General features: G+C 35.4%; 1 protein-coding gene across 1 annotated transcript; it reads left to right on the forward strand.

Annotated features, from left to right (window-relative positions):
* The first annotated feature begins 946 nt into the window (after positions 1-946).
* On the forward strand, positions 947-27,343 carry LOC110676394. Its single transcript, XM_021844117.1, has 4 exons — positions 947-1,220; positions 25,606-25,992; positions 26,798-26,914; positions 26,989-27,343. Exons 1-4 carry the CDS (start codon positions 1,200-1,202, stop codon positions 27,061-27,063), a joined length of 600 nt encoding a protein of 199 aa, XP_021699809.1. The 5' UTR covers positions 947-1,199; the 3' UTR covers positions 27,064-27,343.

Here is a 27,343-nt window from a genome sequence, read left to right on the forward strand (position 1 = left end):
CGGAAAATGCAAAAAATACCTCCAATGCCATTAAAACACCTTGCTTCCCCTGGTGACGCAACTTTTAATTTTAATAATTGAGGATTAACGTGGTCACTTGCAAGCATGCGCACTGGAAATGCACAGTGAGTGAATCGAATACCACGAATCAAAACTTGAAAAATTAGATAAGAAAAAATGTTATTTTTAAGTTGATGTATTTACGAACAACTAGTTTGATTATCTCTGGGAAAGGATGTTTAAAATTAATAGAACTATCATTTTTAAACGTCTTTGCCCAGGAATAATCAAACTAGTTGCTCGTAAATACATCAACTTAAAAAGAACATTTTTTTATCTTATTTTTCAAGTTTTGATATATTGTAAATCTTGTCACTCTAATTTTGTTGTCATGCTAAATTTGGACAATTTCAACCAAATTTGAATTTTCTTCATATGGGAAAACTTTTGCATCCATGTAGGGAAAGTGTACCAGTTATGGACATAGTGGTTCCCTATTTGGCCATATGCATTATTTCAATAACTTTCACATTTTCAATCTTTTTGAATGTTTCAACATCAAGATATATCCTATATCTTACTGCTAAGACACACAAAACTTTTCAAAATGTGGAGACGTTCAAGTTATCACGTATGGCGAAATAGGGAACCACTATGGCCATAACTGGTACACCTACCCTACTCATATCACACATTGACTGAAGGTTCGCAAAAAATGTTTTCTCTGCTAAAAGCTCAATTTGATACACACTATTATAATTAACTTAATATAATAAATAGAATATCACAACATAGCAATATTAAAAATGAATGTGTCAAAGCTGTTGATGGAAGTTTACCCACTATTCAGTTGACTGATAAGGAACCTTATCTGAGAAACGATTAGTAGAGTGGATTTGCCTATAAATAGACTATAAAAGAATCCCTGTGACCCCTGTATTACACACTTTAGGATCAGCTAGTGAAGCAGTTATATCGGTTATAAAAACGATACCGCAATTCAAATTATGACGCGTGATAAATCGTGATAGCAATTGGTTGTGAACGTTGATGTTTCGTTTTATTTTTGTGTTATTTAAGTTGTGGATTTTAATAGAGTATTGAGGTGATTAAATTGTGATCATACACGAAGAAGTGCTTCAAATTTGGATTCAACAACCATCATAAAATCCACAACACATAAAGGATCTTGATGAAAAATGGAGAAAATATTTAACTTCGTAAGTATTTTAGGTGTATTCGGCTATAGGAAAAGTGCATGTTGATTAAAAAAAACGCAAGCTATAAGGACCATCTGTATTTAACTATCATAGTTTATATCTGCTTCGTTTCGTGCAAGGAATACTCAAGAGGCGAATTTCATGCCATAAGGTAAAGAACTACTTGGGTACTACCATCATCAACTTTGGCATCGGAGTTCTACTTGGACGAATTTTCTGAACAGTTGTGGTCAAAGAGGAGTTTCACAGTTTTGAAAAAAAAAACCCTACCGTATTGAATCAAAAGTGCCAAGAATAAAATCCTATTTCCTAAAATGATAATGAAGATTATTACCCATGTAGAGTAAGATGGGGCAAAAGTTCGACCTTACTGGTATAATCAAAGTTTCCAGGAAAACAATAGCAGTTAAAACAAAACAAATACCATACAGTGAACCTTCAACATATTGGCTATAATTTTGCTGAACAAACTTGTGTCAAAATATTTACCCATGTTACGTTATAACAGTTTCAAAATTGATTGTCTTAAACGAACTTTTGCCCCAAAAGTTTTGGGGCAAGAGTTCGAATCTAGTGTGGGCCAAATTTCGCTGGATAATACACAAAATATCGATACTTTTATGACAGGCATACTTTATACTAGCCGTAAACTTAAGTTTGTCGAAAAATACACATTAAATTTTCATCAAAAAATTACTCAAAACTGGGTTAATTGTAATATACTCAAAAATAGCAGTTTTTCGCAAAACTAAGTGGAAATGTAAAATTTTGGTGACATTTTTCGCACGATCAGGCAAATTTAGCTAAATTTGAAGATAATGTGTGGATTTTTGGCATTTTTCAAATTTTTCCGTGAGTCTATACATGGGTCGAACTTTTGCCCTGATTCGAAATTTTGCCCCACTATGGGCCAAAAATTGTTTCCAAGCATTTATGCAAAAACTAATACACCTCAAAGCATCCTTATGATAGGCCTAGAAACGCCCTTACATAAAATATTGAAAAAGATTTTATCTTTATTTGATTCCATGCAACGAAAGTTTAACCGAAAATTACAATATTCACGTCGAAAAACAACAAATAGCCAAAACTTTTCCATATCTCAATCAATTTTTGTGATATTTGGAGTGAAAGTCTCTTTAAAAAAAGGCTTCGTGGCCGTGTGGTTAGTGTTACCAAGTATAAGCCGCATCGATCCAAGGAGTGTGGGTTCGATTCCCACTGCAGTTCGGAAATCTTTTCGTCAGGAACGTATTTCGACTGTGCCACTCGGCGTTGCATGCTAGTCCGTTGTCTAGTGTGGGCTTCCTTTAAGGTGATTATAGAACAAAGCCACACCTCAAATTTTCAAGAGCACAAGACTTGAGAACCAAACAGCACTCCACGTTGAAAATTTATCCCATTGGTCATCACCAGCAAGCAAGTAATTTGATTGATTTTCAACGCGAACTGATGTCAGATTCTCCAGTCTTGTGCATTTGAAAATTCAAAGTTTGGCTTCGTTTTATAATCACCTTAAAGGGCAAACCGTCCACTGGAAACTTTAACATGTTGGTGTCTCTTACTTGAATAGAATTCGAACCTCCATGACTTTTGTAAGTTTTGTTTTGAATTGCGCTAGTGATCTTAAATAGAAACTTTTGCCCCACTCGAACTTTTACCCCACTTTACTCTATATCATACGCGGAGTTTGTTTGACAATATACAAAAAGGCAAAATGCACAATAAACTTAAACGTTGCAACATATTTAATAAAACAAAGAATAGAAACCAAACTAATCCGTCAACTAAAAAACTTAAGAAAAAAAATAAGGGACATAAAATGCTTTATTTCAAAAGTAAGGGTAGCAGGGGAAATATGCACCCCCGGGGAAAAACGTTTCTAGTGTATAACCCCAGAGTCCTTTTTTTCAAATTAGGGTTATTGTTAAATACTGGTTTTTTTTTCGGTGGTCAATAAGAACCAAAGTGTTCATCCATCTATAGTTGACCTAGAAGAGACACAGGTTTTCAAAATCATGAAGATTGCACCAAAATCTATTCACCTTTTTGGCAAAAAGCATCCAAACATTGAAAATTATAAAGAGTTTGACGCCATTCATTTAGTTTAAGGGTACAAATTTCATCGGATTGTTCAGATTGGCTACCTTCCGGGACTCCAGGAATCAATTATGGATGGGCCATACTGGACCGAAATTTCCAGGTGATGTGCACCGGTAACTTGTTCCTTATTGCAGATAATTTTCATGCCAAAATACCCATCAACCGAATAGTACCGATGAGAATTACATGTACAAAACTAAGATGGAAACTTACTTTTTGGATGTTCCGGGTTTCCGGAACCGGTATGAATGCGGACATAATTTATGAATCTCTAACCACAGTCCACGTGCATACCTATTCACCCATATATGGACGGTTCAGTTTGCTTGTTTGGTTACGAAACTATAACTATGCCAGAGTAGGGGTCTCTAAAGGTATTTAAAGATGTACCAGGTTCCCGGTGGCCACAGCGATCAACTCCGTATCTCCTGGAGGGTTAAGATATAAATAAGACATGTGTGCCTTTTTTCTAAGCCCAATGCAACTAGAATCAGTCAACATACTGATTTTTGCAAGCTATTTGAATTTTCGGGTCGTAAACGACCCTACACATTTAAATTATTTTTTGCAATTTCTCATCGTAATAGGCTGTTTTTCATCACGCCAATCTGTCATGAAACGGCCTACTTTCCTGCACTAAAGTATGCAGTGCGGGAATAGTCATTACCTAACTGAAACCAGTGCTGTAATGATTCATTACGCAACGCTTTTTCATTATGCAACTGTTTTGAGTTGCGTAATGAAGCATAACACAATGATTTTTCGGAAATTTTAAAATAATGGTGAATGCATTTCGTTATAATTTCTGATACCCTCAAGTGGCCTTCTACGAAATTGCAAAAAATGTTGTACGTGACTCGTTGCAGAACTCGATTTTCACAGCACTCGTCGTAATTATCCTACTCGGCAAGCCTTGTAGGATAAGTTTACGACTCATCATTCTGCAACTTGTTCCGTAAACTAATATTTTGCAATTCCTCATCGTAATAGGCTGTTTTTCATCACGCCAATCTGTCATGAAACGGCCTACTTTCCTGCACTGAAGTATGCAGTGCGAAAATAGTCATTACGCAACTGAAACCAGTCCTGTAATGATTCATTACCCAACGCTTTCTCATTACGCAACTGTTTTGAGTTGCGTAATGAATCATTACACAATAGTTTTTCAGAAATTGTAAAATTATGGTGAATGTATTCCGATATAATTTCTGATACCCTCAAGGGGTCTTCTACGAAATTGCAAAAAATGTTGTTCGTTACTCGTTGCAGAATTCGATTTTTACAGCACTCGTCGTAATTTTCCTACTTGGCAAGCTTCGTAGGATAAATCTACGACTCGTGCATTCTGTAACTTGTTCCGTAAACTACTATTACGGATTCCTGTAAAATTTCAGCAACTGAACAATTCGGTAACATTAGTTCACGCAACAAGCTGCAGAATGATGAGTTTTACAGCACTAGTCGTACATTTATCCAACGAGGCGTGACGACTTGTTTAATAACGACGAGTTCTGCAACGAGTTGCATACTACCTTTTTGCAATTTTGTACAAGTCCAATTGAGGGTGTCAGAAAACATTTCGGAATGCATTATTTAGAAAGTTCTAACAGACTAAACCTATCGTTCCGTGGAATTAGGAAAAAAATACCAAGGCATCGTCCATAAATGTAAATAGCATTACATACATGGTTCGTAGCAAAATCGTAGATGCCCCCTCCCCCCTAAAATGTAATCATTCATGCAATCGTCATTTATGGACGGTTCTCAAGTCGAATTGTCTCATAATGAAAAGTAATCGCATGTCAGTCCTACTGCAGATTTCTTTATTTATTTATTGTCGTCAATCATGTTTGTAGACCGTTACAGAGAGTTTCTTGTGCGCTAGAGTCACTAATACATTCAATTACATAATTTTCCTTCTTAAGATAATGTGCGGAAGTATTGTTTTAACTTCGCATTGGACCAATTTAAGTCGATTGAATTGTAATGTTTATTATAAGTAGCCATCATTTGACTCATTTTGCATAATTAGTACGGTGATAGCTGATTGCATATAGTTCTCGATGGTGTAAACGTCTGGATGGAACATAAAAGTTTAATTTAGATAATAATTCTGGTGAATCAACTTTATAAGATACAATATATAAATGAAATCATTGCCTATTCACGACTCACTCTTAGTGTTTGAATATCAATCAACATACATCTAGCTTTGTAAGATGGTAGGTAATGGAAATTCTGTTCAACCTATTTTGCGAAGATCGTAAAATGAAAATTGTTTTTGCACCGACTAAATCCTTTCTTCATGTACTATGACCAAAGGTGACCAAATTATGCTGCAATATTCAAGTATTGATCTAACATAGGCAATTAACAATGTATTTATTATTTATGGATCATTGAAGTTACAGTTTAAATATAAGCATGGGTATATCAACGCGGTTAAATGCTTTACTACAATCTGTGTACAAAGCTTCTACATGATTTCCATTTTCCATAGCACTCAACGAATAGTTTACAAATTCGAGCAACCACTTATGTCGATCGTTTTTCAAAAAAGCCGTGCTGCGCTGCAATTATTCTATTTTTGATTTTGATGAATACTTTTTCATTTATAATGGCCTCAAAGAGCTTCGGGATGCACGAAATAAGGGTAATGCTACGATAATTAATTACATCAGATTTTTTGCCAGATTTGAAAATGGGAACAAGGTATGAGCTTTTCCACATCTTTGGAAAGACTCCAGACTACAGTGACATATTAAAGAGCCAAAATAAGGGATTAGTTAATTCAGTTGCTCAGTGTTCAGTCTTCATGAAGATTGGTGGAACTCCATCCAGTCCACTTCCTTTGGTTGCATCCAAGTTTTTCAAACAATTCAATATTTCATGCACATTTATATGATTGATACGTCGTTAGGAAATTCAGGATGGATATCGAATTGTTCATAATCACGATTAGCTTCAGAATATTTTGTGTATACTTCTTAAAAAAAATGAAAATAAGTTGCATATTTCTTGTGAGGTATGGCCAACCTTATCATTAAAATACATTGTAGAAGGAAAGGATTTTAGTTTAGATTCAACATAGTTGAAGAAATTCTTTGGACAGTTTTTGATTTTTCACTCAGTTTTAAAGTTGTAGATCTCATATGCCAATTGCATTGCTGAATTAAGCTGTTCGCTCATCTAGACATAGAAAAAGCATTCGACAGTATTTAGCATGAAGGTTTGATCGTAAAATAAAAAAAAAACTTTAATTTTCCAACATAAATTGGTCGGCGTTAAGTCAGAGGGGACCAAGTACAAAACTTGGGAAAATTGGATTATTCTCACATTAGATGCGAAATTACCATACATCCGTTTCACTTTGATCAGATTTCAAGAATGCTGTAAACTGCGAGGGATATGTAAAGTATTTACTTCGGATGATCAATAAAAATCGATAAAAGTATGCAGTCAGAGTGGACCAAGTGCTTATTACCATATCAGCGAAAATGATCAGCGCGCTGAGGAGTGCGAGGAAATGAAAAACATTTCAAGAGATTTGTCAGATTTCTTGACATCGAATGATTCTTCTACTTATCCATCAATAGAAATTAATAAATATTACTTAATTCAATGCATTTGAATTTGATTTTTGACCATTTACCATTTTTGGATGGGTGGTCAGAAATTGCAACAATTTCTGTGCAGACAGAGCGGACCAAGTGTTGAAAAGCAATGAACTGATTGATTATTGCATTTTTGAGTCAATTTCAAAGTCCGATAGAAGTTTATGGTAGTTCTATGGTGTATGTATGGAATGTGCTAGAACCCACTTATTGGACCAGTTTATTTTGGTCGGTATTCAAGATTTTCACTTGGTCCACTCTGACTGAACGCATATTTGAATATTTCTGGTCTTCAATGCCCTGACCCTGCAAAACCTTAATCTTCAAGCTATCGTATGGCCACTGATTTCGATTTTGACGATATGGATTACACAGCGTAACAAAAATGACACTTTTGCGTGTCTCAAGGATCAAATTATGTGTCTCTAGTAGATTTTGGGTTGCTCAATCTGATGCCATTCTCAGAAATGTTCCAGCACGTCACAATTTTTAGCTACAGATCGCCAAAGTTGTATAAAACATTGGTTTTATTGATGTTTACATGAAATTTAAAGTATGATTTATCAAACTTTTTTGTGATATAATCTACCAAACATGCTAAATAGGACTTGAACTTTCAATTTAGTTGAAATTTCACGATAAAATTTAGTTTAAATCTGATTTTTTCAACAAGCTTGCAGTCTTCATATAAAATTCTTCGTTTCTTTTATATGGTAAAATACAATACTTTTCTTTACCACCAAAAAATAACATTTTACTATCGGAAATATTATGAACTTTGTTTATAATAATTGTTTTATACATGAAGTTTGAATTATATGACAAATAAAGCAAATAAATTGCCGTACAAGCTGGACAACTTGCATGCAAGTTGGCTGAAACGGTCAAATTTTGCATTTTCAACAGTCAATATCTCGAAAACTAGACGTGCCATGAAATTTTTGAAAACGGCGATGGACTCAGCAACCCTTAATTGAGTGACGAGCGATATTTTAGTGCTTGAGACAAAAACGTGTTCCGCAGTGTTATTGAAGAATTGACGATTCTGGTGTCCAAGGGTCTTGATAATCTGTTTTTCTTAGAGATATGCACCCAGTTTGACCATGCAAGCATTGAATGATTGTTATTTTCCTAGAAATTGTTCAGTCATAGTAAACCAACTCAAAGAACTCTGGTTTTTAGTTCAGTCAGAGTGGACCAAGTGCACATAGTCCATCAAAAAATCGTTCTATCAGAGGTTTGGATTATGATTTTTCATGATTTACACATCACATTATATTGTTTAAAAGTAACACAAAGATGTGTAGAAATATTAAACCAAATTTTAAACGAGTTCAAAAATGACAAGTGTTAGACTTTAAACCCATTTTTCTCAATATATGAAAAATGTCACTTGGTCCACTCTGACTTAACGCCGACGAATTGTTAGAATAATTCAAAGTTATCTGTCAAATCGTACACTTCAGGTTCATTATCAGAACTCCAGATCTGAAATATTTCTTGTAAGAGCTGGTGTTCCCCAAGGCAGCATTTTGGGACCAATATTAACAATATTTTCACATCTGACTTACCTGACTGAGTTACCTCAGGGATGTCAAAAATCCTTGTTTGCGGATTACACAGACCTCTCCGCCAAAGGACGAAGCCTGCGTGTCATTTGTAGTCGATTGCAAACAAGTTTGGATATTTTTTCTTCATACTTGCAAAAATGGAAGATTTATCCTAATGCTTCCAAAACTCAACTAATAATATTCCCACATAAACCAAAAGCTCTTTATTTGAAACCTTCAAGTAGACATGTTGTCATGATGAGAGGGGTTCCAATAAATTGGTCAGATGAAGTTAAGTATCTAGGGCTCATACTAGATAAGAATTTAACTTTCAAAACCCACATTGAGGGCATTCAAGCCAAATGTACTATATATGTAAAATGTCTCTATCCCCTTATTAATAGAAAATTAAAACTTTCTTCCTGGTATTACAACAGCTAGTCCATATTGGTACAGCATACAACATGGCTGGCCTGAAAATTTGTTTGAATATAAAAAGCTTATTCTTAAAGCTTTTTATATTCAAACAAATTTTCAGGCCAGCCATGTTGTATGCTGTACCAATATGGACTAGCTGTTGTAATACCAGGAAGAAAGCTCTGCAAAGAATTCAAAATAAAATTTTGAAAATGATTCTGAGGCTTCCTCCCTGGTATAGTACCAATGAGTTACATTTCTATCCAATGTTGAAACATTGGAACAAATGTCAAATAAAATAATTAATAATCTCATTCAAAAATCGTTACAATCTTTCTATTGTCACGATTAATGCGTTATATGTTCAGGTTAAGTTAGGTTAAGTAAATTCAAAGCGTTTTTTTTCTCTTATAAGCAGGTGAAATCAACTCACCTGTAAAAAGTCTGAACTGCTACGGCAAATGAAATGTAATATGTTGTTAACAAAATGTTAGTAAAATATTAAATTTGTTTTACCAAATTAGGATGATAGTGTTGTCTAATAACACAGAACACCTAGATATGAGAAATGAACGTAATGTTTGGAATGATACTAATAAAGAAATTCAAAAAAAAAATGCTGTTCGCTCATGTTCAAATATACTTGTAAATTCTCTTGACTTTTCTGATTTTTGTAAATGTCTGCACTGTGTAACACAAATAAATAAACCTGTTTTGGTCGACTTTATATTTTTCTCGGTAAGGTAACAAGTTGAACAGCAAATGGACCTATGCACGAGTTCACTATTTGACGTTTGAGCGGAGCCGTGTTATTTATGTGACTATGGCAACGAGTGAATATGGCACCGCTCAAACATCAAATAGTGAACTCGTGCATTAGTCCATTGTGAAAGCTCCAATCTCCTGATTTTTTTAAATATTTGTATGGGAAATGAGTTTGAAAACTTTTTAGTCAATATTCTCAATGCCTACGTTTACAGATAAGACTGGCTTGCCATTCACGGCAGCATACAACTTATCTGGCCAGGGTATTCCTGATTTGGCCACTCAGATGCAAAATCAATGTGATTGGCCAATTCAGGAATCGAAGTTAAATATTATTTTTCTGCACACTTATTTATTTTTCACGAGCTTGGCTGTGCGAATCTCGTTTTTTTTTATGTAATCTGAGATTCAGCTAATAGTCAGGTTGCCAGCTACAGAGCACGAGTAACTGATACTGGGCCTTTGTCTTCTGAGATCTCATGAAATTTGTTTGCCGGCAACTCGGTTTGGCTAATTTTGGTTAAAATTAGCCGAGATTCGGTATTCTAAATTGAGTTCGTGTTATTTTGTACTATGCAAGAGTACGATCCCGAGCAAAAGAAAATAACTCCTGAATACCAAACTAAGGTATTCCATACCAGATAATTTCCATTCCTTACAACCTGAATGACGTATGAACGAGCCCTGCATAAGAGGTAGAATACCTCAAATAATATCTCGAGCATATTCTAGGAACACCAAACTGATAATTAGATCAGGTATTGTAATACCTCAATAATACTTGATGGATTTTCATATAAAAGTAAAATTTTTCAATAGTAGCTCAATACCTCCAGCAGACCTCAATAGCTGTCTAATACCTCAATGGAACTTTTTTTTTTCAATTTTTTTTTTCATTACCAGTTTAATACCAAATTGAGGTATTGACAACTGAACAATACCTAATTTTGGTATGATACCAAAATATGGTATGCAAAAGTTATAAGGGAGTTATTTGTTCCTCCTCGGGATGCGCAGTGCCAAATTTGTTATTTCGGACCACCAAAGCTACTGTCAAAGTTTGAACGGGACCCATCAAAACCAAGGTAAGCTTGATGAGCATGAAATTTGTAAACAGAAATTGGAGTCAATGCATTATTCAATTACATCTCAATTACATGAGTGACTGCAATATTCTCCAATCAATAGAAAAAAGTAGAGCAGTAAACCGGGACTGAACAAGCAAGAACATCCGTCGATTTTCTCCATATCAACTTCAAGATCGTTGAGCCCCCCTTGTACTTGATGAATCTCTTTCATACTTTCGAAGTAGTTTGCAGATGAAAGCAAATGGAGTTAATTACTTATGGTTTTTGCAGCTGAGATTGAAACTTGTCAGTCCTGTAGGCGAATTCCGGCGCGTATTTTCTTCGAAGAAAAGAAAATTTTCTTGCTGGTGAGTAATGGAAGAAAATTTCTTCTCTTCGAAGAAATTGTTCGCCGAAATTCACCTACAGCTCAAAAATATTTATTCATAGAAGAATTTGTAATGTTCAAGTACAAGTTTTAACTTTGTAAGCACATTTATTAGTTTCAGAAAAGTACATATTTCCTAATTTTATATCATAGAGATGGCATCCGCCCAAATACTGCATTACCATCATTGTTCTGTATGTCACTTTTTTCGAATAAACTACAGCCATACAGAACAGCTATTGTGAAAGACAGGAGAAAAATGGAGAATTAATCCAATCTGATGTTTTTCCCAATTCGATTTGTGCTTTTTCTCATCCGGCTTATCATACCGAGCTGTTTGTACGCCTCTATTTATTTTGCACTAATTGCCAGTGCAGTCAAACCAGCCAACATCATCCGAATTGGAAGGCCAATGGTTTTTCATTTGTTTGGTCGATTGGGCATACAACTGGATTATATGCAGTATATCACTATTCTTTTTTTTTCGCATCGAGGTCAGTGTTCCGTTCCTGGTTATTGCGTACCTGTACTTTGATGAGTTCAATTTCAAACCAATTCCTGCAGAATTCAATCTTTTATCCATAATTTCTATACTGTTGGCGCGAAAATGGAAATGGAAGAATACATTTTAAATTGTTTTATAATCAATTCGCTTTCAAAATATCAATCATAGTAACGATCAGCTGAACACCCACCAACCGCTTTATTTGCATACATCTCACCCAATCATGTTGTTAAAAGTTGATAAAAATCCGACCCTAAACCGGAATCGCTTCAGTATTGATATATACCTATCAAAATGTGCTACCTTATGGATCTGAAAAATAATAAAACAATTTTCCGGATGACTGTTATCGAATACGGAACGTTATAATGGATTTATGATGCTGCAAATCGAACGTCTGAACCAATATCTGAGTGCATATTGATTAATTAAGTGAAAATTATGTGGTAAACCATGTTCGAATTATTGTTGATATCCTATAAGCCATGCCTCTTCTGCACTGGACATATATCGAGTGGAAAACCACATTTGTTGACCTACCGGATGACAAAAACAACTAGCTTGCATCTCTACCAATCCGGTCGGAGAGGACTTATAGCCAACGAGCTTCTGAAATGCAAATTGGGCTGTGAATTATGATAATCTTGCATGGCACTGATCCAACACGGTCACCCGCGCCATATATTCCAAAGCTTAGACTTCGCGAGTTCTGCAACTGCAAATGAGACCGCTGGCTGTCTATGAATATTTATCTGAGTATGCAAGCATAGGGAATTTCACAATCGTGATTCATGCTCTATGATTCAATTACGCACTTGATGATCCAATCATTACTAAGATAGTGATGCACCTCTATGAATCACCAATGTACAGCAGCTGGATGACATTAATGATGATAATGTGCCACAACTCAGAACTTAAGTGTTACCGGAGAATCTTCCTTTTCCTGGCATTACGTGTCAATTGAAACGTAACCTGATACTCAGCTAATTGTTATATGAGCTCTTTCGCAGCATTCTTTGCATGGTTACCGTTTTTGCAAATGTAGGTCGTGTTTAGAAAAGTTGATATAAATGTGCTCCATTCACACCCATAACATTTTAAATGACCATGCATCTCCATGATTTGGGTATTGCACAGCAAGAACCAAAGAAGCTGACTCATTGTTGGAACAGCCGTGCATTATACTGCCGTTCTACGCATATTTGTCCCGCAGTCCATAAGGGTTACATAGAACATGGGACAAGTATGTGTAGAAGGGCAGTATAGTGGAGATTAGCTTTCCCTGTCTTGTTATATGTTCCGTCATTTTTTTAATCATGAAGGTATGGTATTCACACAACATTGAACAAGCAAATAATGCGTGATAATATCATCACCAGCTACCTAATGTATCATGCGTGTGTTAGAATAAGGGCGTAAGTCGCATGATCAGTTTCTCTTCATCGATCATCTCGTGTGGGAATAAAGGTGACAAGATTGGCATTTTTTTCACTTCAGACCGCTTTGCAGCGAAGCATTCTTGCGTCAAAAGGTGGACAAATGCTGTTAAATTTGCACCTTGTCACCATTTTTTACAGAAGAAAGGATCGATGAAGAGAAATCGATCATGCGACTCACGCCCTTATTCTAGCACACGCTTGATCAAGGGGTGGGACAGCCTACTGATCTTGAGTTAGATCATGAGTTGCTTTCGAGCAACTCTGAGCAACTCAACTTGATCGTCGTCATGTGAATATAGCAACCATAAATGATGAATTGTTTGTTTCGCAGTGAATTTTTTTTCGTATCGTGTCGTATGCAATCAGCAATCCCAACGGGTCAGAGTTCTTTTGTTGAAAGGAAAACGCTTTCTTTCAGCTTTGTCTTAAATTTGTATGAACGATCATCGAGTGAAATTTTTAATGATTCGGTAACAGTCTCATTTCAAATTTGTGACTGGTTCACCGTAAGTACTTCTCTCGCATTGCCGCGGTGATGTAGAAGTACTTACAGAAAAGTGAATGTGGTGGAATATTTTCTACATCGGCTTAGAAGTGGGGCCATCTTCAGCAGAGTTCCAAATGGTATCATGCAACCTGCAAATGGTATACTGTAACTTGCACCCTTCTGAGTATGCCCTAAAAGAACCTTTGATCAATTATAGGATATAAGAATGTGTTACATTGTTAGAAATCAGGGTTCTGAATTTTCGTATGAATGATGTGAAATCTACGATTTTTCGCACGTAAGGAGAATGCTTTTTTCGCTTCCTTACGTGAACATCTTTTATCGCTCACACTAATTTTCCCTGGAGCTACGATGGTGGATAACCGAAAATCACTCCACTCCGGGGATAATTTATTTTTCACTCCATCATATTTTCGCTCACCAACTGCTCCCGAGAATTATCACTATGTGGATAAACAAAAACTAGTGCCGGCGACGGGATTCGAACCTAGAATATTGCTAAAAACAACCGCGATGCGTACACGCTAACCATGCTACCACACCAACTTGACGAAAGGAGTGGTTAATTTGGTGCATAAAAGCAACTGCTGCTTGTGGCGATGCATACAGGAAAAGTTCTCCATGAATCGGAGAAAGAGAAAACAAACTTCTCACAGCTGCGGAAATGTGCAATTATCTATTTTCGCTTTGTTTTGTGGACGGATAAAATCGCAAGGCAGCTAATCGCTGAAAATTGCTTTGAGGGATAAATCCATTATCGTGAGAGTGAGTGAGAATTCGGAAGCCTGCCTATTGCTATTTATTCAAACTTAACATTTTCCAAGACATTGATACGAATGAAGTTAGGCAGGTGTCTTAAAATGCAAGTAAAAATGAAGCAAATGTTAAAAGTGAAAAAGCAGTTTTCGCCCTAGAAATCCACAAATCGGAAAAAATAAAAACACACAGCCCTTTTATTTTGGAAATAAAACACCTGTGTGTTTTTATTTTTCTCGATTTGTCGATTTTAACGGCGAAAACTGCTTTTTCACTTTTGACATATGCTCCATTTTTACTTCGACCTTCATCAATACTTATATATTCCATTTGTTTTGAAAATCCCAATATCAATGGAAAACCAAATGGGTTGAAAATGTAAAAAAAAAACACAAAAGGACTTGCTTCATCTTTTTGGTTACCCTTACGTTCTTGAAACTTTTAACTAGATAAACCCCCTTTTTTGTAACGACCATCGATATGTTCTGCGTTTATCAAATCCCAGAAAAAGAAAACTTCACGTGACATTGGTTGAAAATAGAAGCAAGATACCGTTTTGATTCATATTCCGAACACTTAAGGCCAACAGTGACTTCAAATGCATCTGATTGGCATAAATTGGCTGATATTTGGCAAAGTCTAACTGTTAGTTGATGGGTGTGTTGTTAAAAATGTTTATTTAAACTTGTTTAGTATTGTTTTTACGTAAAAGTTTGGAATCACATTTTGATTCAAATGCCGAACACGGTGTTCAATCTGTCTCATATTCCGAACACCTTGATTCAAATTCCGAACAGCATGAATAAATCGTATTCAAATGAATTATTTCGCAAATAAATTTTTTTGAACTTATTCTACTGGTCTCAAACTAGAGAATCATCACGTCTCCCGCGGTCTAAATTATATTGGAAACGTTAAAATTGAATTGCAATTGATTGCCATTTCCCTGTTATTTGGTGACATATTTCAGTGAAACATTTCAACCAAATCGCCATACAAAAACCGAGTGTTCGGAATATGAGCCTGTTCGGAATTTGAGACAAAACGGTATAGCAGCAGTAAAAGTGAATTTGCTGATTTCTGAGCAAATGTTAGTAACTCAGAGTTTGCTCGATGTGCAGTGCATAGCCTGCTCAGAGCAAAGCTGTCCTTCCCTTGCGCTTGATATGTGGGAATATAAAATCTTAATTTATCTCAGCAAAAATTGTATAGGGTAACTGGGGATAATACGTCCCATTTCATTTTAAGGGATTGTGGTTTCTTTTAGTAGAAGCATTAACCTAAGAATGCTAATGTCGCTGCTGTTCGTGTTACCTACATCTAGTTTTCCACGCGCTGACAGCTTGAGTACCGGTCCTAAAAGTGTCAAATAAATTTTAAAATCATCCACTACAACATGGCATCGACCAAACAATGAAAAGATACAGTTAAAGGTGATAATAAACTAATTCAGTTTTGTGAGAACACCGCTATTAGCGTTCTACTACTAATATTTCTATTTTTCTTTTACACTTATATATTATTACATGAATTAAATATCCGCGAAAAAATTATCTTGCGCATAAGAGTAGAAACAATCAATAGATATATATTGCAAAAATATCCAAAATCACGTTTTTGGATTAAAATTTCGGGTCAAGAATTACCGTTTAGCATAACATCGTATAAGGCATCATCCAAAATGCTTAAATCTAACAACGAGTGATGTAAATGAGCAACGAATATAATATCTTCGAGACACTTCAATATCGCGTCCGGTACACGCTATGTCTAAACGAGCAGATTATGAAGATCGGATGTACCTCGGATTTTTTCCCGCTAGAGATCAATATTTGGTCTATAATTTCATAATCGAAAGGTTGTAAGTTTCCATCGGTGAATTTTTTCCATACATTTTGTATGGGCTGAAATGCGTAGGGAAACATGATTTTCAAGGACTGTATATGAAAAAAATAACTAAAAAATGGAAGAAATCCAAGTTTCACGGGTGGAATATTTTAAAACCTTCCGATTATGAAAATATAACCCAAATACTGAATCCTATCGGAAAAAAATCCGAGGTGCATTAAATTTTCATAATCTGCTGGTTTGGACATAGCGTGCGGTATTGGAAATTACTTTTTATTTAAAACTTTTTACCTTTATTGAAACACATTTTATAACTTAAATGCATAATTTGTATTCATAATTTAATATAACGGTTTATATGAATCAGTACACAGGTAATCGAATTTCTCACGAGTCGCCTAAGACTAAGAGCCTGTGTTCATCCAATAAATATAGGAAAAGCACTAATTTTCGACCCACAAGAGTTCGGTGTCAATTTTCGGATTTTCATACAAAGTTGGCCCAAATCGTATGAATGGGTCGAAAATTAGTGCTGGGTCGAAAATTGTTGCTCTTCGCCTATCTGTAAGAAAGCAAGAAAACGTGAAAATATGTCTTCAACAGTAGAAGTATTATTTTGCTTTTAATCTTAGCTTAGGATTTATTGAGATGGTTTCCAACTCCCCACCGTTCCCTACTGCACTGCCCAAGTTCGCATGGTCGACGTAACTATAAACACTATCCTTGCTGGGAAATGCTTTTCTTCGTGTTTCTGGCCGCATTATTGTATATTTTAACAATTTAAATCAAATAATTTGTGTATTTACCATAGATTGAAAGTGTGTAAAAAGTTGGCTTAGGGAATTTTTTTTATTAAACTGTATAGGCCTGAGTAACTGCTTAGCGAATACTTAACGGATTCGATCATTATTTTTGTCAGTACACTCGTACACATAGGATAACTCGGTGTAATACGCCCCAACGGGGCAATTCGCCCCTCTTCATTTTCACGAGATTGAGGCTTCTTTAACACGTAAATATGATTACATATCTTAAATATTCGTTCTGATAAGGAAGCCTCAGGGTGGATGAAGCCCATTCTTTATTATTGTACTTATTACAAACACTTTTACAGAAAAACTAATTTTCCTTGGCAACTTTTCTACAACGTTGTGGACCTTTTTTTAATGGGAGGGGCATATTGCCCGGGTTGTTTTGAAACGATAACATCGTTTAAAAAAACATCTTGTACGCTTTTTTTTAACAACCTGGAAAGAGGAAGTTGCGTGCAGAGCATAACCAACTAAACACCATGACATAAAAAACTTTAAAAGTTATTATTATTATTATTATTTATTATAGAGATTTTAACTGGTGTCGTTCGCCTCTGCCTTAAGAAGTGATGCAGTAATAAAAAAAAACTTGAAGAGCAGTTATACAAAGAATGATGACATTTTAAAAGAATAATAAATTTACTAGAGCTAAATATTTTAGTCACTGCACAAAAAAACTAGTTCGAGATCCTAGATATTAGTATAACTTCAAACCACAATCAAATAGATGTATGGAATTAGAAATATGACTCAATAGAATGTCCCTTTTTTCATTCAACAACATTTAATAATTCATATTTTTCTAAGGAATACGGTTTCTTACCAACTTTGCAAAACTTATGAAACATTAATAAATTTTACTAGATGATCTTTCAATAAACCATTTTAAAAATAAGCTTTCGATCCAATTTGTATTCAACTAAACGTCAGTCGACCAAATGTCATTTGACGAAATATTCTAAAGCCATTCGACCAAATGTCCATTCGACCAAATGCCTATTCGACCAAATGTCTCTTCGACAAAATGTACATTCAACCAAATGTCATTCGACTAAACATCATTCGACCAAATGTCATTCGACGAAATGTCCTAAAGCCTTGCTACTGTGATAGAGCAGTTTTTCCTTAAGGGGGGCGTATTACACCGTTTTCTTATCTAGTTTCTAAAAGCAGCCAAAGAAACTCGCGGATATTCCTGTAAACGTAGTTATTCCGGTGGGTCACTGAATCAGGTCGGGTAAAAAGGTATATTTTTTGGACATTTTAAGTTACCTTTATTTATTTACAATTAAAATCATTTTAACTTGCATAAATCATAAAAGTCTGATATTCAACATTATAAACGAAGAGCTTAGAATGTACCGGATGTCACCACTCAGACTTAATTCCCGGAAGAACCAATCATAGATTTGTTGAATACATAACCGTGTCAAGGCTTGAAAAGTAGATATCAAACATAATAGTTCACAAAAATACGTTCCTATGAGCTTAGAACAGATGTTTGGACACAAAATGGCCACTTTATAGTAAATTGAAGGTGCCCCGGGGAACCCAAATTGGCCATTTGTAGGATTAAACACATGCAGAGAACATGGTTACCCAATTGAATCGTTTCTCAAAAGGTTCACTCTGATGCGTTTTCTTAAAATTCTTTGATATATTCTGCCGTAAATCGCAGGTCCGTCCTATGTGTAAAAGTGGTCATTGAGAACATGGGTTGTGAAGTTTCCAATGTCTTTTTCTATACGAATATTCAGAGAACTGGAACATGATCAAATCTTAATGAAACTTTCACAAATTGTCTTCCACTACGAAATCTTCCCAGGGAAAATATAGAGATGACCAAACCACGATTCTTTTTTATGTTGCACGGTACGGAAACCGTAGTGGGACTGATATGCGGTTTCTTTTTATTATGGGACAATTTGACTTGCTGTTTTTTCTCAATTTTTCCGAACAAATCATATTATCTCATTAGTGCAGATGAAAAAGCATTGGAAGATATGTGGAAAACTGAACTCACCTCATTTTTGACGAAAATGCAGATAAGACTGACTTGCGATTCACGGCAGTATTGGCCACAGTGTAGCCGATTCCGCAAACTATCTGTGACTTGAAATTTGCCTACCTACCGAGGCACAAAACCACAGCACCCATTTCACCCGACCTAACCCAGTGACCCACCGTATTAACTCCAACCAGTCTTGTTCCCGAGTTCCTTTAGCCACTTTTAGAAACGAGATATGTGTACGAGTATAATGACAACAAATATAGAAATCCGTTAAGTAGAGTAAGGTGGGGTAAAAGTTCGACCTTAGTGGAACAATCAATATGTTCAGAAAAAATATAACAGTTGAAAACAAATAAATACTATACAATGAAACTTCAACATATTGTCTACAATTTTGCATGACAAAGTTGTGGAAAAATATTTACCTATTTTTAGTTACAACCATTTTAAAATTGGAGCAAGAATTCGAATCTAGTGTAGGACAAAAGTTGGCTGGCTGAAACACAAAATATGGACAGACGTACATTATACAGCCAAAGACTTCTGTTTTCAGAAAATACACACTCAATTTTAATCGAGCAATTGGCCAAAACAGGGCTATCTATAATATACCCAAAAACAGCATTTTTTTCTCAAAATTAGGTAAAACGTTAAATGTTGGTGCTTTTTTTATGCGCAATGAGGCATATTTCACTAAAGCTGAAGGGATAATGAGGATTTTAGGCAATTTGCTAATTTTTCCTCGAGATAATATATAGCTCAAACTTTTACCCCACTATGGGTCAAAAATTGCATCCCAACAGGCCCAGCTACGTACCTTAATAAAAACTGAATAAGATATGTTTTTTTTTGTACCATGCAATGGAAGTTCGACCGAAAATTACAATTTTCACGTCTACAAACAAAAAATAGCCATAACATTCGAAAATTCAATCGATTTCTATAACTTTTGTAGCGAAAGTTCCTTAATTGAATAGCATTTGAAGCATCTTTAAATTAATAACATTAGTTTTGAATTGGGCTAGAAATCTTGGAAATAAAACTTTTGCCCCACTCGAACCTTTATCCCACTTTATCTATTGATAATTAAATTTAACAGTTTAAGGACTGTGACGAACTAAATTTGTCAAATTTAAACAATAACAACTTTCAAACTAATGCGTGTATACACTTCAGCTTTATTTTACTTAATAAGTAATAGTCTCAAAAATATGTCCAGCGTGTAAATAGATCTCTTTTTAAGACTGTTTATCTGTAACGATAGATAGATCAGAAAGAGCGATAAAAAATAGTTCGCCAAATTGACCGAAAATTTCAAGCACTCACATAGTTTAAGAGAAATAAAATGAAACATTTGTAAAACGTTGGTGATAATTTTCATTTAAACCGATAATTTTATATGTTAATAATTAACAGAAAGTGCTACAATATTTGATCTTTTTACATTTTAGAGTCCTAAAAGGTTCCTTTGGCAATTGCTAAGCTTTTAGAGTTTCTATGAAATGCGCTGCAAAAACATACAAAACCACAAAAGCGATAATTCAAAAGCCCGAAACACGCAAAAGGAAGAAACAATCTAAATTACAGAACACATCATTTATTCAAAGGGACACCGAAAGCTTGTTATTTATGGACAGATATCGGTATTTGATTTTTTGTTGAAAAAACTTTTTTTCAATGTTAATAAATACAGTTTGTACTCATAACATGGACGGCACTATTATTCCACATTTGTCACATTTCCACTTTTCCATGGATTACGGAAAGGAAAATCGTCGTAAAAATAGTAAAAGTTTTGGAGTTTTTTTTATTGTTTTTTTTTTAATTTTTTGTATATGTGACTTAAAATATGCCTACCTACAGTGGCACAAAAACACAGCACTCTTTTTACCCGACCTGAACCAGTGACCCACCGGATTAACTGCGGCCACAGGAATACTTCAGAGTTGATTTAGTCACTTGAGGAAACGAGAAATGTCTCGTACGCATATACTGACGTCAGTATTCAGTAAAGTATTCGCTGAGAGGTGAAAGTTTCAGTATTTTGTCTTTCACTCAGTTAGTTAGAACTCATGCATCTCACGCCGAGGACCTGGGATCGAATCCCATCCCCCAAGATAGTCAATTATGACTTTAAAAAATTAGTGACGACTTCCTTCAGAAGGAAAGTGAAGCTGTTGGTGCCGAGATGATCTGGTTAATCAATTTATGCAACCAATCAATAAGTTTGAAGAATGATTATATGCATGAGTTGACGTAAACACCCGATTAATGTCATAGCAACCAGGCTTATACGCTAAACTATCTGAACAAATACTAAATAAAATGTGTGTTTGTTCGGATATGTTGTTGTATGTGCTCATGCCAATCCGTTTTCTTCATATAATTCAAATATTTTCGAACAAATAAGTGCTGTCCAATAGTTTTTGCTACCAGCAAATTAACGTAAATAATGTGACAGATCCAAAAAACCAAAGGTGTAAAATGTATTATGTTTCAATAATATCCTAAGAAAGAAAGCCAGAACTGCATGAGTTCACATTAGTTTTATTGTTAACTTTTCTATCTTATCTTAAGAAAACTAACAATTACGTAGTTATAATAGATAATTCGTTATAATAGTTATAACGAAGTATTAACAATACTGTTTCAACCGTTATTGTCTATGAATTCTAATATCGGAACGCATACCATAATCTATGGATCCCTCCCCTTTAGCCAACGCAACCATGACATTTCCATGGCAGTTTTCTGATAAAGATGTTCAAACTGACGATAACGATGAGCGGCGCTGTTGAGTTGTTATCAAATAATTGGCATAATTAAAAGCGGTGCTTCCCAGATCCATATTACGTGTATGATAGCGGCAGCCTTTAGCAAAGCGTCAGCCCTGGAACCAGTTGGCTCTCATACGGTCACGTACGATATCGTAGTATCCAAACAAATTTCGCTCATAAAATGGGCATTGTTATGCTCACGAGGCATTTCTCGTCATTATTCTTCGTGCTGCTCTAGGGCATGAAAACGTGTGATGATGCATCGAGCTTTGAGCGAATGTGTTGACAAGAGATTCACTATAGGAACATCAGCACTCTGGGTATCAACGGCTTTTGGTCGACTGGGGCGCTTTGACCTGATGCATGTTTGATGTAGAGTAAAGTGGGGCAAAAGTTCGAGTGGGGTAAGAGTTTCTTTTTGAGATTTCTAGCTCAATTCAAAACAAATCTTATAAATGTCATTGTGGTTCGAATGCTATTCAAGTAAGATACTTTTACTCCAAATATCATAAAAATCGATTGAGATTTGGAAAAGTTATGGCTATTTGTTGTTTTTCGACGTGAATATTGTAATTTTTGGTCAAACTTTCGTTGCATGGAACCAATTGAAGATAAAATCTTTTTCAATATTTTATGTAAGGGCGTTTCTAGGACTATCATAAGGTTGCTTTGACGTGTATAAGATTTTGCATAAATGCTTGAAAACAATTTTTGGCCCATAGTGGGGCAAAAGTTCGAATCAGCGGGGCAAAAGTTCGACCCATGTATTAAATCACGGAAAAATTTTCAAATTGCCTAAATTCCACATATTATCTTCAAATTTAGTTAAATTTGGCTGATCGTGTGAAAACTGTCACCAAAATTTTACATTTCCACATAGTTTTGCGAAAAACTGCTATTTTTGAGTATATTACAATTAACCCGGTTTTGGGCAATTTTTTGATGAAAATTTAGTGTGTATTTTTCGGCAAACTTAAGTTTACGGCTGGTGTAAAGTATGCCTGTCATAAAAAAATCGATATATAGTGTTTTAGCCAGCGAACTTTTGCCCCACACTAGATTCGAACTCTTGCCCCACCGGTGGGGCAAAAGTTCGAATAAGACAATAAATTTTGAAACTGTTATAACTAAAAATGGGTAAATATTTGGACACAAGTTTGTTCAGCAAAATTATAGCCAATATGTTGAAGGTTCACTGTATGGTATTTGTTTTGTTTTAACTGCTATTGTTTTCCTGGAAACTTTGATTATACCACTAAGGTCGAACTTTTGCCCCACCTTACTCTACACATAGATAAAACGTTATCACTAAAGGTTAGCTTTTAATTATGTTGACCTAGCAAATTCAACGTTCTTGATAATGGTGAAAGAACTGCCGATACATTCCAATTGAAGCAGCAGTTTGCCGGAATGGGAGCCATTCGAATGCGTGTCTTTATTTATCTCTGATGGTGATGGCGATAATGTTCATGATGATGATGGTGATAGTTTGATTTGGTGGATGCCGTAGGACGGAATTCCATGATGTTGTTGCAGTACAATGCTGCCCCATTTGATACGTGATAATTGGGAATTAGTTAGTAAATATTTGCTTCACACCGTCGAGACGATTCTCTAATAGCATTTTAATCCGAATGAGCAAACCATTGCTTCTAATTAGATATTAATGTTTTACACACGTCAATGCTAGTGAACCACAAAACAAATTAAAGTTGATTGAAAGAGTAATATAGTCTCTTTGCAATTGGAGAGTCTTGTTTTCCGAGCTTGGAAAAATCTCGGGATTCGGCATTTTTTGCTAAACTAAGAATTTTACGTTATTTCAGGAAAAAACTCTAAATGTCATAGAGCTGCTTCACCATAATCAAACCTAATTCATCAAAGTACGGAATAAAATTTTTAATTCCATTAATTAATTTTGCACCTATCTGGAATCGAAGTCAATGAATATAATATTTCACATTTTTCTGCTATAGTAAATGTAATAAAATTTTCAATCATGAGGCGAAACTTCGCATGTTTCCGTGGAGGAATCCTCGGAGGAAATTCTGACGAAATCACTAGAGAAATATCTTGAGTAATTCTTGAATAAATTGCCCTAGTGTAACTCCTGGAAAAATATGATATAGACATGAAAACCACTAATTAGGTTTGAGGCCAAAGTTTTACCAAAGGTTCGCCGGCATTGACCAAAGGCCATCAGCTTAGCTTAGCTTAGCTTAGACTGACTACACATATCAATGGTTGCTATTCCGTGATTGACCGAAGTCAGTGAAGATGCACAGAGAATCAACTAGAAGTTTGGCTGGGATTGGCCGTAATCTTCTTCAGGGTGCATAATTCAGTGCTTCTTTTTATACAAGGTCAATAATAGCGCCGGCCACGTCCTTGTAATCAGGTGGAATTTGGGGAAGGAATGTTAGTGTGCAATCCTTTCTATTTGGAGACTGTGTTTGCCTCTGCATCTCCACAAAGGATACTGGGAGGGATGTTTGTTAATAGGAAGGATCGTTGGGTCACAGGATTTACTTTGATAAGCGATTAGACCATGATAAACAATTATTTGTGAGATATAAACACGCCTTGAAATATAATAATTTAATTGATTTGACAATTTTCCCCTCACCATTCATAAAGCTGTCAGGACGAAAACATGTGTTATCATATTATACTCATATTAAAAGAAAAACTCGATTTGCTTGACCATCACAGAACAGTCTTATGCCGACACTTACAGTGGCAAATCACTAAAAGTTCGTTGAATAAAGTAAGGGTTTATTCACAAATTTCATAACGCCAAAAATGGTCGTAACGTATTTTGTATGAATATTTTTCAAATTTTGTATGAGCTGAAACACCTTAAGGACACCCACCCACGCCCTTCAGCGTTATGAAATTCGTGAATGGTTGCATATCTACACTCATAGTGTCGAATCACTCAAAGTATTTCTTAAGTAACAAGAACAAAGGTAAGAGGAAAGGGGTGTTTCAATGAAATTTGTAAAACATAAATAGTTCATAAATAAAAGGTTATGCCGACACTTATAGTGTCGAACTATTCATAGTTTGTCGAAAAATCATATATACGTCTCTCCGCTGAACGATTAAATGGTGAGTCATACAATTTTCACAGATGTGAAAGAAAAGCATGAAACGAACTCACCAATTGATCCTTCATCCTTGACTGAGTAGCCATAATCCACTTTCAACTTCACTTGACGCAACGAAAAAACCCCATGCTTACTCAGGCCTTTCGAACCGCACTGCCCGGCAAACGCGAAAACCGAGAAAAAAAAACATAACCGGCTACGCAAGGAAAAAACTCATGCTTGCTCGGGCTTTCCAAATCGCACTCCGCCACCGAAGGCCATCAAATGATAAACACTTTCGATCAACTTACTGAATTCTGTGAGATTGTTCTAGAAAATTTAAAAATAAATACCAAAATTGAGATTATACATGAGCTTCGTAATGTAGTAGCAATGAAATTATATCAGAACTATTTTCTGACTACTATGTAATATAAGTTGTACAAAATTTCAACCTTAAATAAGCACTTTTGAGTTTTGTATTTTTTGGAAATTTTCTATTAATTTCTGCCATAAAATGCATACTTGCCCACTAGCAGTAGTAGACATTTTGCTGAATGTTCAAAATATGCAGTAATGGGCAGTATAATGCTCAAGAGCGTAGAATCGTTAACTATGGAACATATTTGTTCTTTTATTTAAATTCCAATCATACTTATAAAAACAAAAAATCAAATTAAAAACACAATAACATAAAATATTTAATTTAGCTTTCTTCAACTCCATCTTCCAGATTATTGTCACAGTCTTAGCCATAACTTTCACCTATGTTTGTGGAAACAATGATGAAACCCCGCTCAAAGAGATGATTGGATTTCCTTTATGGAGGCCACTGACTACATGGCGCCGACAACTGTATCCTCCAGCCGATAGCTATCAACACAATACTGAAGATGAAATCGACGATTATCCCAGTGCACTGGCCGGCGACACCGATTTTACAGCACAGAACTTTCATACCATCGATTTTAAGCTCAAACGCACTCGTCCACGGCATCCGATTTGCGAATCGCTTATTAATGTGGTATACGTAGGAAACAACTCTGATGGATATCAATATCGTCCTGACCATTACATTACCGAATCATGCCTGAACTCTTACAACACCTACCAAAATAGGGTAAGTAACAGGGGAGAAAAACGATTATATAAAAAATCTATCTTAAAACTAAAAAATCTAACTAAAACAAATGCTTATTTGGGAAAAAGGGGTCCTTCCTTAGTCGTGTGGTTAGAGTCTGCGGCTACAAAGCAAAGCCATGCCGAAGGAGTTTGGGTTAATGCTCAATTAGTAAGAAATAATATCGTGTGATATGGTGATCAAGGTCACATGAATTTACGGTACTTTAAATAATTATTTAAAAGTTGCAACATTCGTATTTTCGAATGGCATTTAGAAAAAAATATTCAAAAATAGGCAATCAATATAACCCTGGATTACGATACCCACATGACCAATAGCAATGTGACGTGAGCGTCAATTATTAGGCGTTGTTTTCAGCACATTTATCACTATCAACCCGCCAACTACCTACTAATCAATTTTGAAAATCTATCCTGCAGAATGATTAATAACCACTAGTTTTTATAACCTCATATTTATTTAAGAATTACCGAAATGTAGGTAATTTCATGCAAGAATCAGCCATAAACAGAAATGGTGCTAAAGTAAACCCGTCAAATTACTGCGGTATGCTGTTCTTTACATACCAGTCCCATCTATGTAAATAAAATACCTTAGAACATGGGACATTTGTGCGTAGAGCGGCAATTTAGTTATATGTGATGAATGTAATGTAATTTCGTCTATGCATTTTAACAAAAAGTGGAACCTAAATCATGTAGCCGGTCAAATTAAACTAACTTAAACTCCTACATGGATATCGTTAGCTAATCGACAGAATTTTCACTTCTACTATTTTCAGTGCTCAGAGACGGGATTGTCGTGTACCCAGATTAAGCAGAAAATGTTCATCACTAGGCGGAAAGCAGGCGATGATGCCAAAGCGATAAACTGCTGGGAACACGTTAGAATGGAAGAGGTAGGTTCACACACGGTCCCAGAAAAGAAAATTAAATCTGCCGAAAGCAGTAATCGATCTTCTCCGAATTTCAGTACGATGCCGGTTGCGAATGCATGTATCCAAAGGAACACATTGTGGATAAACATTCCCAGCGCAATGGAAAATAAAAGTAGATCAACAATCTCTACCTGTTTCTCAACACCGAATCTGATGTTTGTATTGTAGAATCGAAGTGATAGGCCTACTTGAATTTATTTGGAATGAACAATATTCATCTAACGGAGCTGGAAGAACCGATTTAAAGTTAAGGATAAAACATGATTCATGTATAAAATGAGCCCTTTTAGGTATTTATAATATTTATTATTATTGCCGTAGAATAGAAAAAAATGACTGGTGATTAGAATATTCATTACTTGTACATTAAAACAGGAATGTTGCTCAGTA

The sequence above is a fragment of the Aedes aegypti genome, chromosome 2 (genome assembly GCF_002204515.2).
Source record: "Aedes aegypti strain LVP_AGWG chromosome 2, AaegL5.0 Primary Assembly, whole genome shotgun sequence".
Taxonomy (NCBI): Eukaryota; Metazoa; Arthropoda; class Insecta; order Diptera; family Culicidae; genus Aedes; species Aedes aegypti.

Bases quoted from the DNA above. Each gene is read 5' to 3' on its own strand.
- LOC110676394 (XM_021844117.1), top strand. From the start codon at position 1,200: ATGGAGAAAATATTTAACTTC. The intron at 1,221-25,605 runs GTAAGTATTTTA...TCCATCTTCCAG, and splicing joins TGGAGAAAATATTTAACTTC to ATTATTGTCACAGTCTTAGC. The intron at 26,915-26,988 runs GTAGGTTCACAC...TCCGAATTTCAG, and splicing joins AACACGTTAGAATGGAAGAG to TACGATGCCGGTTGCGAATG.